The 21,427-nt window shown below is 39.9% G+C and overlaps 1 protein-coding gene across 1 annotated transcript in view; it reads left to right on the top strand.

Annotated features, from left to right (window-relative positions):
- DCTD (dCMP deaminase) overlaps positions 1-20,595 on the top strand; it is a 34,774-nt gene extending 14,179 nt beyond the window's left edge. Inside the window, exons 4-6 of the mRNA XM_019521879.1 lie at positions 13,725-13,841; positions 15,950-16,046; positions 18,861-20,595. Coding sequence (XP_019377424.1) covers positions 13,725-13,841; positions 15,950-16,046; positions 18,861-18,939 — 293 coding nt within the window. The 3' untranslated portion in view covers positions 18,940-20,595. The remainder of the gene's footprint in view (positions 1-13,724; positions 13,842-15,949; positions 16,047-18,860) is intronic.
- Positions 20,596-21,427: the final 832 nt, after the last annotated feature.

Genomic DNA, 21,427 nt, shown 5'->3' with positions numbered 1-21,427 from the left:
CCCCCCCCCCCCCCCCCCCCCCCCGCTTTCGGCTCCTCCCAACGTGCTTCTGCGAAATAGATGAATTATGGCTGAAATTTTCCACACAGTTGAAGAAGGGGGAAGAGAGGGGGGAATTCAACCTGAGGCAAAGCTGGCTTGGAAAAAAATCTTAGCCTGAACAGTTGAAGTTTGACAAAGTTAGGTTACTTGATGTTGAGCAGAGTTTCCTATTTCAATCTTGCTACCAGGGTGTCCTATAATTAAAGCAGTACAACAGGAAAACTAAGATTTGAGTACTTTTTATCCCTGGGTTTAAGAAGTGGCTGCTTTTTTTACCCTCCTGGATAAGTATGAAAAAAATCATCCTGGATATACTGCACTGATTAAAACAGAATACTATTTCTAATCAAGCTTTTTCCAGTACTCAGCGTTTTATGTGAGGACTGTTGTCCTTTTCAGTAAGATCTCAGTCCCACAAATGAGTTCATTAAGGCTGGACCCCTCTATCAGTATAGAGGCCAGATCAAGATAGATTCTGAAATAAAACTGTTAATCCAAGCTGATAAATTTAAAAAATGGGTGTGGTGGGGTGGAATTACTATTTCTTTTCATAAGATTATTTAGGATAGTGTGGGGAGGATCAACCTTTTTGGCAGGTGAGTTACAAATTAGCCCTGCACCTGCCCTAAGTGCCAGTCTGATCCCATTCTGCTGCTCTGCTTTCTTCTCCCAGCCCTGTGCTTTTTGCCTGCTCTGCAGCTCAGCTTTCTGCTTCCTTGCATGTGCTTCCTGCCTGATTTGTTGTTTTGTGTTTTTGTGCCTCATCTGCCACTGTGCTACCTGCCTTCTCCCTAATCTTGTGTGTGCCGCATAGAGGCTGGCCATGCAACTTGTGGCACTCATGGCGCAGGTTGGCCATCTCTGATTTAGGATAACTGGATGCCCTGATGATGACTTCATCCGGACCCCAAATTTTCCATAAAATTTGTTCCAAAAACTAGTAATACAAGATGTTGTCATTTTTGCAGATAGTCTGGTTAAATGAACAGCCTAGAAAGGATGGTCAGATTTCCAGGAAAAAAAATATCATGCATACACATGCACCCGACAGGCCAGGCAAGTAGTTTGTGTTTTAAAAACATCCTGTTGATTAAAAGACCTGTAATAAACAGTTTGATTTTGCATCATTCCTGTTTTTGCTAATTGCCAGTGTGCTTGTATGCAGATTGAAACTTTCTCCTTTCATCCTTGCCTGCTGCTTCTGCCTGACTTGTTCAGAAAGGCTACAGCCCCATCTCCTCTTACATTACAATTTATCATTGAAAAAATTTGTTCTGTCACTAAAACTGTACCATACCATTGCTAAATGAATATAGTTGTGTGATTGTACCTTCTGTATGTAGAGCTAGAAGATGGAGGATAGGAAGACTAGTCTGTAGTTCCCTTATAAATACCCATCTTAAAACTGGTTATATATATATTAATTCCACCATAATACATGAAGGCTTTTCCAAAACTGACCCTTGTAATTTCCATCCTACACTTGCTCACAGCCAGTTGTTGATGTGTTTGTTTTTATGCCAGTATTTTCCCTTAGCTCCCTGCTGTTTACACTGTAATGCACTTAATAGAGAACAATTGTATTTCCTTTCACTATCTTAAGGTAGATAAGACAACTTCTTTCAGTCTTCTTTTGTACAGTGGTCCATGAGCCTTTGAGTAGCCCTTTTTCTGCACCTGTTACAGATTGAATTAGATTTTCTTGAACATGGATGACTGGAATTTTATATTCAGTGCAGTTTTATAATGAGGTTTTATGAGTTCCTTGTACAATATAAACGCACAAAATGGCAGGATTATTACCATTGTACAGGAAATACCTTGTCATATGCTTCTTTGCCTTTTTAATTCTGGTAGCCCCACTCTGTTTCTGATTGGCTTACCATTTTATAGCAGAAAATGGTATTAATTGTCACTTCATTGATGTAACTTCATTCCTCAATAAAATCTAGTTCTTTTTGCTGGATAGTCTCATCCTTCTCTATATCGACTAGGCCTCCATGTTTGATGTCGTCAGCAGATTTTATAAGCATACTCCTAGCTTTTGTGCATATGTCATTAATTAAAATATTAAATAAGAAAGCATCACTCTTTGGCATTTTTCTTACCTTATGGTTTTTGTATTAATTCCCCGTCTTCTCAGTTTTAACTAATTTTCCACATGGCAGTATCTGAAATGCTGCACAGAAGTCTCATTCTATTTCCTTTGTCTATAAAATCAATTGTCTTGTGGTGGGGAAGAGGTAGGGAAGGTAATCTGGTAAAATCTACTTTTTGGTAAACTCATGTTGCATTTTAATCCGTTTTCTTTTATGTTTTGTAATTGTAATGCCTGGATACTGTTGAGGTTGGACAGACCTGCAGGTTTTTAGAACGCTTCATTTTCTTTTAGGTGGGTTTTTTTTTTTATATTTAATAGTTGCACAGTATTATTCTCAACTTAATAGGTTTATTTAAAAAATCCTTGCTGGATTTGTGATTTTTTTTTTTTTTCCTCTGTGTGTGCATCAGTTCTTTCTTAATTCTGTGATAGAAATAACCAATCAGTTCCTCCCTTGGAGTTTTGTTTCTCTTCCAGATATTATAATTCCATACTTTCATGCTTGTTAGCCATCCTTCTTGAAAACTTAGGCAAATGTTTTTCTTCTCATGCCATCAGTGTCTTTAATCTTGGTGCTTTGTGGCCCTAGTTCTTGTATTTATAATATGTATTTGTGTGTGTGTGCATTTATATGTATGTGTTTATACATAAAACAAATTAACAGCTATTTTTTTTATGGCCGAGGAACCTTTTAAACTGCTTGTTCAAATATCCTTTGCAAAGTCTAACTTGGTTTAACTTTTTTCAGTTCTTGTTTTTATCTCTAACACAAGCAAAAAAATGTAGATCAATCCTTTTTCCGTCCCTTGAAGGCTTTTTGCTTATTCTGAATACCTTTTGCGTGGTGTCCAGTTTGGTCTGAATCTTTTCTTTACAAGTGTGTGATTGCTCTATCCCACTGCTTTGCATGGAATACGGGTTCTTGAATAGCTTTTGCACTTTGGGATTAAGGAATTTCTCCGTATTCATGTAACTGAGCTCTCTAATTTGACTTCCCGAACTAGGTCCTTGCTCTTTCGAAGTAGCTCTTTTGAAGTTAAAAACATTAGTTACAACTACTCTTGTTGATTCCATTTTAATTTAAATGGAAGGATAAACTTATGATGACTTGAGCCAAACCCTATTTTCTACTGCCAGTTCTCTCTCCTACCTGGTCCTGTAACTTACGAAAATGTCTAAAATAACATCACCTGTGTTTTTCTGTGACTACTGGCTGCAGTAGTCTAGTGGCTCTGACATTTAGAAATAACTGTGCCCTCTAGTTATTAGTATTTGTCCTCTAGTTTGTATTTGGAAGTTCACTTTGACAGTGGAACAATTACAAGTAGTATTTCTCTCTCTAAGAACATAAGACAGGAAGGTGTTACAGAAAACGTATGTCATTAGAAAGGGTGGTTTTGTGACTGAGAACCTGCATTAGGACTTTCAGAGTTAGGAACAACCCAGATCGTCCCACATGATTGTGCTACCACGGGCAAGTTTTTTTTTTCTTTTCTTTTTCTGTTCTCTCAATGAAGTCCTGAAACCTTAAATGACATAAATAAAGTCAGGATTATAGTCTGCCTCAATTTCCTATTTTCAAATTGGGATATGATTAGTATGTTCTTCATAGCAAAGGGTTGGTGTGAGGATAAAAACTAATGTTGGCAGACAGACATTGGATGATGATAAGTTGCTCAGGTGGATAATTGGATAAAACTGTTCTTTAGTTTTTGTATATTTTTAAACCAGCAGATAGTATGTTCAGAAATTGTACTGGCCTGGGCCTAGGCATGCAAGCTGATGACAGGGACTCAGCATCCTGCAGGGGGAGATTTATATTTTATAGCTTCAGGCCTCTTTATCTCCTGCCTGGATTGGCTTTTTCCAGGCTACCAGTCAATGGATGTTCTGTGCATTTGTTTAATTTTGGGGAGGTTAGTCTTGAACACCCAACTTATTACAACACTACTGAAAGCTGAACCTAAAGGTGTATGAACCTAAAGTAGAACAAGCAGAAGCTTCTTGGCAATAAGATTACATTTTTTGCTTTCAGGCACAGCTCAAGCTGAATGCCCTCTGGTTTTGTTAGATAAATCCACGGATTTGATGATTTACTGTTTGCTTACAGCACACTTAAAGTGCTCACATTTTTTTGCTTTTAACAACATAAGCCTTTATACTAATGTTTGTTGCTTCATTCGCTTGATGTCCCTCTGTTTCTACACTAATCTAAGAATATTTTTGACAACCAGTCTAATTGGAGATTTTGCACAAGAAGGCTGGCAAATGTAGATCACTTTGAGGCTTTATACAAAGAATAAATTGAGCAGATCCCTTTCCCAAATATTTGTGGACTTGTTCAAATTTTAATAAAGTATATATGCACATTTAAAAACAATGCACTGTACATGCTGTATAAAATGAAACAAATTGGCTTTTTGTTCTAAATATTAACAATTGTGCTAGGATATGCTACTCAGTCATTTTCTTCAGTGATGAGGATTACAGGTTACTTACGTGAATATATAGGATCATTTTGACCACGTAAAAACTGATGGGAGGTTATAATTAAATTGCAGCAAACATTTAGAAATTAGTGTCATTCTTGCAGAATTGTGAGATTTAAAAAATGCTTTTGTTTTTTGTTTTTAAAGAACCTTTTGGTGCACTTAATGTAAGTGGTCAAGCTTTTCAGAGCCATGAGAGCAAGAAATGCACATTTTTAATAAAAATGAAATTTTCAGGATCTGGACCTTCAAGAAACACACCATGTCACAGAACTTTAGTAAGATTGTAGTGGTTGGCAGTGCTGCCATTTCTTGAGGGCTATATCACCCTGTGGGACTGAGACCAAGAGAACTCCTACTTAGAGGGAGCCAGTGTCCCTGAGTATGGTAGCCCCAGCAAACTCCAGAGAAACTTCTGTTAGTATTTAGTGAGGAGGTTTCAGTGTATTTGATGGAGCTAATAGTCCTGTGAAATGAGGACCAGTAGTTCTTTATTACACTGTCCCAAGTATATATTCTATTAGTCATGAATGAAATAGAAGCAGCACTAGTTTCTTTACTGCTGTAATAGGAAATGGGGCAGGTAACAATGGCAGCAGAATGCCTGAAGGAGTGTGGAGGGAAGTGGTAAAAAACAAGTGTGAAAGAGTCCTAACAGGACTGAGGCTTCTCACCCAGATGTCCATTAACTTGGAAACCCAAGAAACTAAAGCCAAGCACAGGACTGGAGCTGTGATTGAAAATCACAATCCTGGCCTATTCTCATTTTACCCTGCACCAGGGATGGGCTGCTTGAATAAGTAAACAAAGTCCATGTTCCTGTTAGTGAACCCTCCTCCCTTCTCTAGCCCTCTTCACACACTCAGCAAAACTTTTATTTCATCGAAGTCAGAGGAGTATCCTGCTCCCCTCCTAGGGTTCTTAAGAAGCATTTTTCCACCAAAGATTCATTTCCTTAAAGGGTTTGGGGGGGAATCACCCACTGGAATAGTTATTTTCAAAGTACCAGAGCTTTGTCTCATTTCACTAACCAGATGGGAGTCAGTTGGGTGGAGTTTTTTTGTTCTCACGTAGCGAAAAATATTTTAGAAAAAAATTACTGCATTGGGAACTCATCACTTGTGCAATTTGTAAACTCCTACTGCCAAAGTAACCTTGTTCATAAAGCCTGCTCTTTCGTTTTATAACAATGAAAATGTTGTCCTAAGTGCATTTGATATGTATATACTGCGTATACAATATTGCAAACTTTGTATAGGCTTTCATATAGTAATTGTTGTATAGTAATATTAAAAAATGTTAAATTTTGCACTGAGTAATTGCTACTTGCCTGACGAAATATGGTGATTCTTTGTCACAGCTTGGTCAAGTAAACACAATGTTAATAAACACTTCGGATGGTCATATGGTTCTTATAGTAACTACTTTTTTGTCCAGCACATTTTATTATGGTAGGTGGGAAGATTTAATTTTACAATTGTAACCCACGTCTTTATGGCAGGATTTACAGCATTCAGAAAGTAATAGTAATAGCGTAAGCTAGGGCTTCTCATTGGGTAACATTGTAGGTGAGGTATTAAATACAAATTTAAAAATGCAGCATGAGACAATATTATGCATTAGCAAAAGAAATAGAAATGATATAGTAATATACTATCAATAAGTAGCTAAGTTAGCCCCTCTGCCTCCTTTTTTCCCACGTGTACAAATTAACAAATGATGGGAGTATCAAGGACATAGGCAAACTTCTTGTTGCAAGGTTATTTCTATTGCTAATTAAGTCTTTAGAGGATGCTTTTCCAAGTCACTTCCAGAATGGAAACGGGCATGGCAACCTTATTACTGCTGGCTCTCTGAATATTTTAATGTGGAGGGGGACACCTTACCCAGAGGATTTTGTAAGAATGTTAGTTTTATTAGTTTCTTTGGAAAACTTAAAGAGTTATTATATACCTGTGCAGAATTTAAATGAATTGGAAAGTTAATTATTGCATTATTGCCTGAATGCAGTGTGCATTGCTGATAATTGGGGGAATTCCCAACCTGTTGATACCAAGAGGTTACAAAATTCCATAATCCCAGATGAGAAGTGTTTTTAGATTTAAGTCTGGGCTCCAGGACTCAATTTCCAGCTATTTAACTAATGTGCTCCATGATATTGGGCAAATTGCACTGGTAAACTTAATGCACAAATAGGCATTCAGTAAGTCTGTAAAATAGCAGCCTGCCAAGGTTCTTTTCTTATGATTACTAATGGCATTGTTTAAGAAATACAAAATATTTTTCTACTTTTCTCCCTTTATGATGCTGGTAGCCTTCTGAAGCATTGCCTTTGGACTGAAAATGTTCTTTCTTGAATTTCTTATCTGCGATCTCTTCATTTTATTTATTTTTTAAATTCATTTTTTAAAAATGCATGAAAAATGTAGTCCTTAGTCTCTTATAGACGTGAAGGAACCTTTCCTCCTAACTTCTAGTGGAAATTTTCAGCTTCTGTAATCCTCTCTTTATGGTTGAAGGTAGACATCACAAATTTAACTTGTCACATAATTCTTACCTAAGAAGCAAAAAATATATTTTAAATAAATCAGTTTTAATTATTTTTGAGTTTTGTGACCTCTTAAAACTGGTCTGTCTGCTTTTTATGGTACACTAAAGCAGTTGGATTCATACTCCAAGTTTTATCTTTGCAGATCCCATAAATATTTTAGGTTGCTGTCTGTATTAAAGATGTATTGCTTAAAGGGACTTAACTTTGTAGTGAACCTGAACACTAATTCAAGATATAGTAAGTGTTGTAACTCAGTTCCCATTATCTGTCTTTCTCTCTCTAGAATGTATGTACATGCACTTATCATTGCATGAACATGAGCTGGCAGTGCAATGCTGTGCCCAGCAAGGCAAACAACATGCTGGCATGCATTAACCATTGCATCTCATGCAAAACTAAGGAAGTGATACTCTCACTGTAGTCCACACTGGTGAGACCGCAGCTGAAGTACTGCGTCCAGTTCTGGGTGCTGCACTTCAACAAGGACATGGAATAACTTGAGAGGATGCAAAGAAGAGCCACCCATGTGATCAGGGACTTGCAAGGCAAGCCATACAAGGAGAGGCTGAGGGACTTGGGCCTTTTCAGCCTACAGAAGAGAAAGCTGAGAGGGGACTTGGTAGCAGCTTATCGCTACATCAGGGGAGTACATCAAGAACTCGGGGAACAGCTGTTCACCAGGGCACCCCTGGAGAAGACCAGGAGCAATGGATACAAACTCCTGGAAAGCTGCTTCAGGCTCAATTCCAGGAAAAACTCCTTCACACTCAGGGTGTCCAGACTGTGGAATAAACTCCCTCCAGTGGTGGTGCAGTCACCTACCCTGGAAATCTTCAAAAGGAGACTGGACAATCACCTCGCTGGGGTCACTTGACACCAGTTATCTTTTCCTGCCTAGTGCAGGGGGACTGGACCCAATGATCTACAAGATCCCTTCCAGCCCCTAACAATCTATGAATCTATATGCTGCTGATCTGAGAAGCTATGAGTTAAAATGGGAGGTGGTAGCTGCTGAGTTGTACCAGCATTATTCTGCAGTATGGCCAGGTTGGCTCCATTTCAGTGTAATTTAGTTTTCTGCAATAACTTCCAACTATTCTGCTCATGTATCCAGTCAGAGATGAGGTGGCTTTTTCTCTCCCCCTCTTTCCCCCGCCCCACAACCCCCGTCATTACAAAGCCATTCATAGAGTAGCCCAAAAAACTATGATATATTTTCCCTTAGGGCCCCTCACACAAATTACATTTATTATGCATGATAAAATGGCCTACCTGCCAAAAAGTAGCCAACCAGCCACAAAGGTGTTGCCTGAAAAATGTAGAATGCGCTCTCCTCTCTGCCCCCCACCCCCCTGGTTTCTGTCAAGCTTAAATTTGAATGTGAGCCTATCACACACCGAAAGATGGATCCTAGGTGGCTCCTCTGACACCCCAAGGTGAATTGCTCCCTTCCTTGTGTCACCTATCTGCTAGTGCTGTCAACCAGCTGGTTGTCAGCATTAGCATGAGGATGGGGATCAGCATCAGGATGATGCAGTACCGTGCTAAGGTAATGCATACTAGCTCTGCATATGCTAGCTCCATAATTGTATGCAGTTGAGCTGGTGTGTCAGTGCACAGCCTGATACAGTCTGATATTGAGCACTAATGCAGCTATATTGATTGGTTTTGCAGCTAGTCTACATAGATCCCTTTGCCTGGCATTGCCTTGCACCATAATGTGTTGTATGGAAGTGACTGGCTCATCTAACTGAATAAGCATCCCTGAGGTATGTATGTAGGAGCCTCATAATGGAATCTACAAAAAGGTAGCATACTTTGTGGAAATGGATAGTAATTTAGGGACTCAGTACTAGTGGGTGCCTTCCTCTCTAGAAAACTCACAGCCCAGAATCTTCTCCTTAAAGGTGAGAGGTGCCTGTATCTTCCTCAGCTTGCGGGTATTCAAACCTAATCTCTCCCACTTTCTAAGAGACTGCCCTAGCAGTCCAGGATGAAACTGCTTACAATTTTCCCTTGTTGTGAAGCTGTCCTTTGCAAGGAATGCTGAAATATTCATTGGGCCAAAGAGAAGGAAGGATGACTCTACAGCTTTGGAGTTAAGGGAAATGGGAACTATAGGGCTTCTGGTCTGAGAGTGTTTATTTTAAGTATTTATTCCAACAGACAATATAAGCTAGATCTCCCCTTTGCTCTGAGTGCTGCAACTGTAAAGCTGTAGAGTCATGGGTACTTGTGCTTACTCATGGTCAGATTAATCTTGACTTTTTTGTCAGCACAGCAGAATAATTTCAGTGGGGGAGATTGCATGAGTACTTATTATGTTAGTGGTCAGAGCATTCGTTTGGGGTATGCAAGTTAAGATAATGTCAGGCAGGAGAGGGAACTACACTTAGGACTTCCACTTCATGAGTGAATGTTGTAACTGATGAAAAAGGACATCACTATTCTATCTGTATGTTATGTGGGAAATGAAAACACTTAATGGAGTTGGGCCCTCCAGGTGAGATGGGTAGAGGAATGCCAGAATTGTGGCTCTTAACAGGGTTCAGGTGTGAGGTACCTGCTTTGCTGTTCAACCCTGTCAGGACAGGCAGTCATGAGTATGCCCAAAGCAGACTTTTAAGCACCACTGAAAACTTGTGTGTATAGTCTGTGGGGCTAGGGACAGACGTTACATGTAAACTGGTTTAAGTGATCAGAAACAGGTTTAAACTTGTAACAGAACAGACTTTCAGTGCACATAAACCAGTTTGAAAATGGATGAAACTGGTTTGAGATAAACCTGGTTGAATGTAGTATCAGACTTAACCGATTTGGCTCAAACCTATTTATGTAATGTCTGTCCCAGACCTGGATGCTTGAATGTTAACTGATTTGGAGCAAGTTGCTCAGCACCTAAAAACCATTCGATTGTTTTCTGCCTCCGTTGGCTTTTATGTCTTCCATATCTTCTACCCTCTTTCTGTCTAGCCAGTGTAGAAAGTAAGTTCTTTGAGGCTGTTGGTATACCTTACTCTGGAGGTGGCCAACCTCTGGCACATGTGCCACAGATGGCACAGACAGCCTCTGTATGTGACATGTAGTGGATCAGAGGGGGCAGCCAGCACAGCGGCAGATAGGACAGGGAGCAGAAAGCATAGCAGCAGATTGGGCGGAGAGGAGAGAAAAGAGTAACAGATTTGGCAGTAGAAGGGATCAGAGTGGCACTTGGGGAGTGTCTGGTACTTGATCTGTCGCATGCCGACCAAAAAGGTAGGCTTACTTTGTTTTGTATACTGCTTAGAACAGTGAGAACCTTTAAAGTTGGTTGAAGCCTGTAGGTCCTACTGCAATACAAATAATGAAAGAAATTGAGCACTAAAATTATAAGAAATACATTAGATAGCATTAACTTAGCTATGTTGCATATTTGAAGTTTATTCCTGATTCTTTCTTTAATGTACATCTTCATATATTTGCATGTAAGCTATAATTATAAATCAGGGGTATCAAACTCATCTGGCCCCACAGGGCCAGGCAAGGGTTACTGGGCCAGTCTAAAGGCCAGACTGACACTGGAACCCCTGTGCAGTTCCCGTGGTGCTGGGTCCATGGCACATGGGGCCACCATGGGGCACGTGCTGCCCACAGTGCACAGGCTGGGCACATTGTGGTACAGGTAGAAGGTCAGTCAAGGGTATTGCATGCAGCACATGCCCTAGACCCCTTGTGCCATGTACAGTGCCAGGTCTGGCCCATGTGCTGCATGCAGCATGTGGGGCTGGACCAGCAGTGCACACTGCATGCCCAGCACAAGGCATATGGATTTGTCCTGCTGGATTTGTCCTTTGTGCTGGTTCTGGCATGGCTTGATCTGGACTGGCCCCTGGACCATCCTCCTGTGCTGTGTACAGAGCATGCAGCACTGGGTCTAGCCCACATGTTGTATGCAGCAGGCATGGCTGAGTTTAGAACATGGGGTCAGTCCAGCAACTCCTGGGGCAGATCATATGGCTGAGCCCACAGGCTAGATATGGTCCATGGCCTGTCTGTTGGACCTCTGGTATAAAGTATACAGGATATGCAGTTACAGTTGCAGTAGAAACCATGATTTTTTTATTTATTTATTTATTTTTACTTTTTAAATTTCTGGTCTCTTTAACATTTATACAATATGTGGCTTTGTAAGAAAGTAAATAGGTGGATAACATGGTCACACTGACATCGGCGGTCATAGATATTTATACAGCAGTTGAAGTAATTGGTGCTTCAGGGTTTGTCTAAAACACAGGCTATTGAGTACTAACATCCCATGTGAACACTCTTAGTATACATTAAGAGCAGTTCTATCTAATGCAGCATATTTTAAAATATCCAAAAAGGAAGTAAGTACTCAAAAGCCAGGACACTCTAAATGCACATCCTCACATTGGAAAATTACTTTGTGGGCAAGATCCAAATCAGATGAGTTTATGCTTCTATTTCTTGAAGTAAGCAGTGAGGGCTTTTAACTACAATCTGTCTTTTATACTCAGGTCAGCCATTCAAATTCAGCCCAAAATGATATGTATAATACTTTAATATTGTATAACCAGTAGGGTTATGTAAAATTTCACCGGGTGTTTCGTTTCAAAGCTGTTTTGATGCATTTTGAGCTCAAAACAGTGAAATAGAAACAAAACAAAAGCCTTTGAAACAGCTTTGAAACAAAACAAGGTTACTGAAAACATTTTGAAGCGTTTCAAGTTTCGAAGCCAGGCTTACTTGGCTTCCGCGCCAGTCCCAGCCAGCAGCACCAGCTTCCTGTCATCTGGTGCAGATCTGAGGACCGTGCCCCCTGGGAGGATTCTGGTACAGCCTCCAGCCCTCCCAGGAGTGTGGGCCCCTGGATCTGCATGCCAGATGACAGCATGCTGTTGCTGCCAGTTGAGGCCAGCAGCAGCACCAATCTTCCTGGTGCTGGGTGCGAGCTGTACCCAGCACTGGTCCCAGCCAGTAGCAGCAGTCTCCTGTGATCCAGCAGGCAGATTGGAGGCCCGCACCCCCAGGAGCAGTCTGGCAGAGCCCCCGCAGCCCTCCTGGGGGTACAGGCCCCTGATCTGCCTGCCGGATCACAGGAGGCTGCAGCTGCCTGCAAGTGACTCGAGGTGCAGTTTCCCAGAACCCCCTGCATCTATCTCTTTGAAACTTGGTAGGATTCATGCCCTCTGAAGGGGCTACCACCCTGCAAATTTCAGCCAAATCAGGCAAGAAATGACAAAGTTATAGGCAGATAGGTAGTTTTGTGCTTCCCCATTATAGCCTATGAGTGAAACATCGAAACAGCATTGAAACAGTGAAACAATTTCGATGAAACAAAATGGAACAGTGCTTTCAAAACTAAATGAAACACTGTTACATCAAAACATTGAAACAGAAGTTGAAGCAGAAGGGTGCTGTTTCACACAGCCCTAATGACCAGTGGGTTTTTATGTGAAATAAGTTAGCAGTCTGTCCATTTTTCCCACTCCTGGTAGAAAGCTTCCAAATAGCACAACCCATCATCATTCTCAGTGTTAGCTGGCAGTTCAACAGTGTGAGGTATGTTCTCCACCTTGTTTGCATGTCTAGGTATTTATGCTGTAGCAGTGGAATGGCAAGGGAGACTGAACTTTTCTTGTCCCACTTTGTAAGACATTACAAACATGCAGTCTGTCCATAGCAGCTGAGACACACTGGAGTCAAGTAGTATAGCACTGTTTTTTGGAGAAATGGAGGATGTTGCTGTTCAGGAAACCTGACAGCATTTTTTTTTTTTTTTTTAATGAGCCAGAAACCTCTGTTAATATTAAAGATAGGATGCTTTTATGGTTCTGAGTATGTCTTGTGGGGTGGCATAGGTGCTAAGGCATGTGGTTCACAGCTCAGAGGTCACACATTTGAGGCCATAGCAGAAGTGCTCATGTTGATTCTAACGAATCTGTGAATTCTGCTAAATACCTTGTCACAAGGACACAGGAAAGGAAAGGAAAGTGTCTTGTGTATCCTCAAGGTGAGAGAGCTCTGCAGCAAAACCGAGCAGTTCTGAGACCCTGAGGATAGAACTGTTCATTTCTACTTCATGATTCTCCTGCTTTTTAAGAGCACACCATGCAGTCTTATAATCCTAAGAATGTTCCTATCTGTGCATGTAAACACATAAATGAGCTATTTTATATTGGCAATTAGATACTCCAGAGAGTTGTGAAGCCTTGAGATATTACTGCATTTAGTGTGGTTGAAACGACTTGGCCCACAGCCTAGGGCTTTGTTGTCTGCTAAAGGTGTTGGCAAATGGCAGTGCTAATGCGCTTAATGATATTATTACTAATCGGCAGCCTGGTCAGAGCAATTGACTTTCATTGATCTGGAAATTTTTGGTTCTTTCTTTCTTTGTCCTCTCTGACAAACCATGCCAGCTATTTACCTTTGAAAGGATGCAGCCAATTGTCTTAACACTTTTTTTAAATTTTAGAAAGACTCATTTTAATTAATAGTGTTAGGAATATTTGTCCCATTCTCTCTCTCTTTTTTTAATCAGTATGCCATGCTGAACTGAATGCCATCATGAACAAAAACTCAGCTGATGTAAAAGGCTGTAGCATGTATGTTGCCTTGTTTCCGTGTAATGAATGTGCAAAACTGATCATCCAGGCAGGTAAGGAATGATGTCAGATTGACTTGTCATGTTACAGTTCTGCCTTTTCATCTATACCTTATCACAGATGTGTTTGACTTTAAATTGCTGTTGTATAAATCTAAATTAATTGCACTGCCAACTTCATAAGATACTCCTTGTGTTTTTGCAGTTGAATGGTGCCAAATTTTTCCAGTGCTAATTGCATCCTCTGTGATTCTTAGCATGATTCTAATTCAGGTTTGTAACTTAGACCAGGAGCTGCCAAAAAACAACATGGGCATTACAAAACTGAATGAACTTCTGCATGACACAAGGTCTACTGGGAGCCTATACGTGAAATTTCAATTTGAATGTGATACATGGTAGATAATTTAAAATCTTAAAAATATATTTTCTCATACATATTATCAGAGTTCTGTGATCCAGCTTTAATAATGTCTCTCATAGAATAAGATGCCCATGATTAATCTATCCCAAACTTAACATGTTGAGCAGCAGTGCTCAACTTTGTGGTCCTGCAGGCCAGATAAGTGGTGTTGCGCTGGGATGCAATTATGATCCTGCACATTGGCCCAGTCCTGCATGCCAGATCCAACTGTGTGCTGGCCCAGCCCTGTGTAGAGGATTTGGCTGTAAAGTGACCTCACGCACCAGCCATACTGCAAACTGGTAATCTAGCATGCAGGGCTACATTATTCAGCTCATGTAGTTCCGTACAGGTCTGGAAACTTGGCAGCAGGGGAGTGGCAATTAATGTTGCCACTGCTACTGTGCTGCCAGATTTTCTTTTCTTTCTTGTATGCCCAAGTAAGTAGTGAAATAGTTAAATGCTGATGTTTACATACAATTTAGAGAGGACTCTTAGCAGAGCAAATGTGATAGCAGTTTCAGTTAGGCTCCTATTCCAGCCTTTACCATTCTCCTACACATTTAGGTTGGGAGGAAATTTGTTAATTAAGACATAGATTATCTTTTCTGACAGTGTTTTATGTGGATTTGAATGGGCATAAGCATTTAACAGTCTGGAAAAGTTGAAAGTAATTGGGGAAAGCAGTTTTCCCAAGATACATATTTAACAAAGGGTCTGGTGGAAATTAGGGCTTTAAGTTGCTGAGTTTAATGGGAGGGCTGCTACAGATTGTACTAGGACTGTTGGAAACTAAGTTTTCACTTGAATTAAAAGGGTTTATTATTATTCAATAAGCATATGCTTTCTGTGGGGAACACTGCCTTTTTGTGCAGAACAGCGTACACAAACTTTTAGGGTTAAAAGTATTTGTTTTCCAATTTTCTGTGGAAAATGTTTAAAAAAACCCAAAAAACTACCCTTGCCCCAGCACATGCATGCACACACAGGCACACTTTCTAAGCATGCCTGTTTTTCAAAACTCTTCTAGAGAAATGGTGCCCAACCTTTTGGCTTTGCAGGCTGGATGAATGGTGTGGTGTCAGTCTGTGGCCGTGATCTGGCAAATGTTGGTCCTGGCCCAATACAGAGCATGCCAGATTGGGGCCCAGTCCTGTGCATCAAATCCACATCCATGGCCCTAGCTCCATGCACACCAGATTGGGCCTGCTGCCCCTGCCCAAACCCTGTGTGCACCATCCTGGCTCTGCTGTTCCAGCCCGGCCCCATATGTGGGACCCGTTTAGGCCTACCAGCCCACCCTGGCTCTGACCATAATCCCACATGTATCAGACCTGTTGCCTGCCCCCATGTGCACTGGATTGGGCCCACCCTCCTGCTCATGCCCAATCAGGCCCATTGCTCTAGTCCTGGCCCTGTGCATACCTGCTGGATCCTGCATGTGGGCCTGCCTGGCTTGGTAATTAAGCAGTGAGAGAGTGGTAGCAACATTAGTTGCTAACTCTCCTCTGCTGCCAAACTTCCAAACCCTTGGGGAGCCCAGTGGCCTGATCTGGCCCACAAGCTGGGAGTTCTGTTTTGTACCATTTCACTCTTAAAAATACAGCTTGTGTTTTGCTGTTTTTGGGGTGTTTTTTTAATATGATTGTCAGGTCCATCTAGAGTGTACCGATAAATGTTCTCTTTAGCCTTTGTATCAATTTTAAAACCTATCATATTAAAGGAATTCTATCAAGTAATTTCCATAATATCTTTCCAGGCATAAAAGAAGTTATTTTCATGTCTGACAAGTATCATGATTCCCCTGAAATGGTGGCTGCCCGGCGCATGTTCGATTTGGCTGGAATTATATACAGGTAAAACAAAGAGTCTTTCACTGGTGGCTATTACCATATTTACTCAAATATAAGGTGACCCTTAATATAAGATGACCCTCCCCCCAAATTGTTAGATTCTATACATGGAAAATTTTATAGATTTGTTACTTTTCCAGGTTTCAGGTCTAATTATTGGAGGTTTGCCTTGAATTTGTTCCTCACCCACTGCTGCAAGTTTTAGCATAAGCACTCCATAAGCATACATTTGAGCAGCACTTTGGTGCCTACTTATATATAGTACAAACTATGTGTGATATAGTCACAAGACCACAAGGACCGTAACTTGCCATATAGTTCATGGGCCTGGGCCCTAGCAGAGTCAACAGTGTTTTAAGTCATGGTGACCCCAGAGCTCAACACTGTTCAGTATATATGTGTGTACTCCAGATTCTCCCTCCTTACCTCCTACCCCCACAAAGGATGCATGTGCTACTTAGCCCCCCACTTGTGACTGAAACCAGGTGTTTTTTTCATGAGTCCTGGGGTCCACTAAAAAATTATATGCAGATGTGGCATAGGGCAGCCTAGTCTGGCTCCACCTCATGCACCAGGCTGAGAGAAGGGGCAACAGAGGGATTCTGGGTGAACTGTTTTGGGGCCTCATTTGGTGATGTTTAGCAGACATTTAAGTTAAAGAAACAGGAATGATTGGAAATGGGAGAGGCACAGATCAGCAGTGGGAGTATAGAGGAAACTGAAATGTATTACATGTAGTAGCCTAACCTATCCTTGTGGTAGTTCCATCACTATGCTTGCCCATATGGGCTATGTGTTTTATAGTCATGCTTAGTGTTGGCTGTATTTAATCAACTCTGTAGCTAGTTTGTTACTGAGCACATGCTGCTTTTGGCAGCAGTTTAATGATAGACAGTGTATCTAATGAGGCTTCCTTGTATGCAAACATAAGATAAGGAGCTTTTTTCTCTATGCTGGTGGCGGGGGTGGGAGCACCCTGTCTTATATGCAAGTAAATACGGTATTCAAAAAAATTACAAAGGAAGAAATTGGTCTGTGGGGAAGGCCCCTTTTAGGCAAAAGCTTTTCTCCTTGGACAATATAACTTTTACTGTGGCAAATTCTGTTTTATGTAAATTTAAAAACGTTAATTATAATTTATAATATAACTTCATATTTATAATTATAAAACTCCCATGTGAATTTAGTGATGGTCAAAAGTGCTGAATTGAGAGTCCTTGAAACTGAAGTCCATTCTGTGCAGTAGAGCAGCAGATGCTTCCTCATTGCACTGTGTCTTGGAAGCATGTTGCAAGCCTGATTTGTTGGGTCTCAGAGTACGAAGGTAGTTTAGACTTGATGTTCTTTCAATCCTTTGCATTTCTGTTGGGACTGCCAACAGGAATGCCAGTTTGTGGGGGAGGGGAGGGAAGAGGAGGTACTTTCTGAAACTGAACTGAAATTTTACTTTGTGGACTCCTGGGCCCTCATTGGAAGCAAAGCAAACTTGTGCTGCAGCCAGTTTGGGCTGGATGGATTCACGTTAACCACCTATTACAGTATTAATGCCTATGACTACCCAGTGTTCTGTAGTTAGCTTTCTTAAGGAAAAGAAGGAGACTTGGCATATATATCCTGAGGTATTGAGATCTGAATGATATTTTAAGCGTAGATTTTTAAAGAGAGTGACAGATATCTGAAGACAATCTGTTTTACATATAATTTGATAACCAATAACATGCTATGGGTGAGGATAATTACACAGCTGGAGAGATTTCACAGTTCTATGAAGTTTTACAATATTAATATGAAACCTTCTAAAAATTTGCAAATATAACAATTCTGACAGATAAAATTTTAGGATGAAAGCTACCTACTGGGCTAAGAAACATCCATGAACCAGTAAGGCAGTACTTGAAATTCAGTTTAAAGTCATTTGGTGTATTTCCTGCCTATTAAGACTACTTCACTAAGTGATGTATAAATCATTCTGATGCAAGTGGAATTTTGCTACACTTTCTCCATGGTGAGAACTGTTTCTGGCGTTTCAAATTACTAAGCCAGACAAAATGAACAGCAGAATCCTTCACCATTTCCATGGTCAGTGGTATGTTCTTCAGTGTATTGACTGTTTGTTTCTTGTATTGATTATTAAGGATAGAGGCTGTACTTAATGAATCTCTTGAACTGAATTGCAGGGCTTAATGAGACACTAAATCCACACTATTTGCATAATCCTTTGTTTACTGGTAGATTGTAAAATATATACTTAGTCCCCAAATACCTTCCTTGCTAATTGCTGTAGCAGATGCTCTAATGATGTGAAAGGATGCATTTTGTGGCTGTATTAATTTTACAATACCAAAATTATAATTTTTAAATAGTTCCCTCTTAACTAATTTTTCCCCTCCATGATGCATAATGCAGTATATTCCCTTTGCTCAAAAAAAAAAACAAACTATTGAAGAAAACTTTGGAAGTTTGTGAAAACTTGGCAAAGGGAAAAAAAAAAGAGATCAAATTTTGTAGGAAAAACTGATAATATGATGCTGCCTCCTGCAGCTAAGTTGTTAGAAATCCTTTGACTCCCGGGTAATTTATGAACTCCAATAGCTGAAGAACATACAGACTAAGCAACCCCATGTGTCTTTTTGTCTTAGTCTTTCTTGTCCGGGTTTCTCTCAGTATGGTGCACTATAATTGGCTCCTGTAGAGATAAAACACTGAATGAATCCAAGGAAATTTTTTTTCCTTCAAAAAATTTAGTTAGAGCCAAAGCAAACAAAATGTTTAACTACCCACTAGCTAATATCTATCTATATTTTTCTTTATTTTTAGGGAATTCAAACCAAAGAGCAACAAGATCATAATTGACTTCGATTCAATTAATACCAGACTGAGTCAAAAGCCTCTGTGAATTACGTCTCATTAAATCTTTAGAAGATTGTGATTATCCTTTTCTGAGAAGCTGCTAATGCCTTTCATCTTGAAGTTACACATAACTTTTTAATGGCTGCTACAGCTAAAGTAGACATCTAAAGAATGTAAGGCCGGAAATTTTTTTGGTGTTACTGTACAGAACTAAATCTATTTAAACATTTGGTTGCTGCATTTTTCACACCTCCTTAAAAATCTGCTGTAACAAAGAGACACCATTCTACCTGTGTTTATCAGAAAACTTTTGATTCTTCCAATGTTCATTGCCATCTCCCAATCTAATTGGGGTCAGGATCATTGCTGACAATAACATCAGAATTTATTGTAGCTAGTACCATCCTGGAAAACCTTACTAATATATGTTGATGTGTTGATTGAGCATGGGATCTAAATAACAGATCCACATGAAGGTATTGCCCATACAAATTCAAACCACAACAACACTAAAATATTTTTAAAGAAGTATTACTGGGTTGTATGAAACTGTACTGTTGTACTTGGGGTTATTTGCTAAATGTAGTAGCAACTTTCTTTTAATATGTGGTGTGTGTATGTTACGTTCTGAGAATATTCTCTGTTGGAGCTAGTTTTCAAAGGGCTTTAAACCCTTTTCCCCAAGACATCTTGAACTTAATGAAGACTAAGTGAATAAATCATTGGATTTTTAGCTATGGGACTCTATTTGGAGTTAATTTTCATGTCTAAAAGGAAATTAGTTTATTGGGCCAAGTTTGTACTAGAATATACAACGCGGTGGAGTCCCAAAACTAACCTATAAGGTAACTGAATCGCTTGTCCACAGAGAGTCATAGAAAAGATATTCAATGAACCTTGAGGGCTGTGCCAAAACTAGTAATTGCGGTTTCAGTTAGTTTCCCAATGCTGGCACAAAGCCTTCATTTTCATAAAAGTTGCTTAAAATAATATCCTTTTTCATTTTATTTTGAGGTTTGAGAATAAATTTGAGTGCCTTTTCTTTCATTTGCTTTTTTCTAAATTAAATAAGCATAATGATTTTGTTTAGGAAATACTTCTATATATTTATTTTTTAATCTCACATTAAAAAAAAATATAGTTATGCTTCAGTGAGCTTTTATTTTTCCTGTAAAGGGTTTTGGTTTCATATTTTGGGACATTATGTAATTTGGCTTCCTACCAGTATTATTAAAATCTTATTAAAATCTACTATGCTGAAGTAGGCTCATTATGAAAATATTACACCATGTGCTTGGCTCCAGAGTGCTGCTGTTTTTACAGTCATATGCAAAGCATATTTTATACATTTGTTATATCATTACATAAAGTGTAACGTTCATGAACCCCCTAGGTTTCTAACAAGGACGTCATGATGTAGTGCTAAGATGGTTGGTTTATATAGGCTTTTATAACATTCCACCTTCCATAATTGTTTTCTACCTTGAAATTATGGTCTGCTAGAAATACCTTATGTGCAGATTTTTCAGGTGTATTGGACTGATTGAGCGAGAGAGAACCTAAAAAATTACTTTAATAAAACAACTTACACTGTTCACTAAAATAGCTTGTACTAGGACTCCTTATTTCAGTCCACTGCTGTGTGACCTAATGCATGAAAATGCACTGAATTGCACTGAATTAATAATAGAGAGAAAAATCACTTGTTACTGCTGTGAATGTTTTTTCTTTGTCTGAAATAGAATCAACTACTTTTTAGTTAGGCTTTTGACACAATCTCATAAGCAAATTAGATAAATCAAAGTGGAAATGGAAATTGCTATAAGGCTGGAAGCACTAATGGTTAAAAAGATGTAATTTAATAGATATCAGTGGTTCTCAAACTGAGAAGACTCTTCAAATAACATTTCTCCTGTCGTGGGTCCTTTTTATTAGGGCTGTGCGAAGCTTTAGTCACTGATTCGATTCAGCCTGATTTGGCAGCCGAATCTCTGAATCCGAATTGAATCAGAAGACCCTTTAGTCTCTCTGAATCAAACTGGAACCCTCTGAATCGATTAGGAGAGATTTGATGATTTAGCCATAGACACAGCTTTAACTGTTTTTTTCTACATACTTCAAGGTACCAGGTGGCTTGTGAATGCTGAGATGGTGATGCGGATGGAACATCCCATGTGAGCGTGGGTGGGGGCGTGGGGTCCCCAGCGCACTTGGTGGCAGACCCAGAAGTGGACCAGAAGTACTTCCATTCCACTTCCGGATACACCGCCAAGCATGCGGCCGGGGGATACCTCGAGTTATGTAGAAAAAACATTTAAAGCTGTGTCTATGGCCGAATCGCTGATTCTCTGAATCAGCATCGAATCTTCAGATTCAGCCGAATCAAATTGGGAAAGTGATCCAAATCAACCAATTGAATTTCTGTCCCCCAATTCGGGCTGAATTCAAATAGAATACGGCCCGTTTCACTCATCTCTGCTGTTTTATATAGTGCTGGAATGGACGGCACTTAAAATTTGCAGATGGCACCAGGT

This window comes from Gavialis gangeticus, unplaced genomic scaffold (genome assembly GCF_001723915.1).
Source record: "Gavialis gangeticus isolate Ggan-Ray unplaced genomic scaffold, GavGan_comp1, whole genome shotgun sequence".
In the NCBI taxonomy this organism is placed as follows: domain Eukaryota; kingdom Metazoa; phylum Chordata; order Crocodylia; family Gavialidae; genus Gavialis; species Gavialis gangeticus.
Note: the sequence above shows the minus strand (reverse complement) of the source record. Positions and strands in the feature narration are given on the sequence as shown.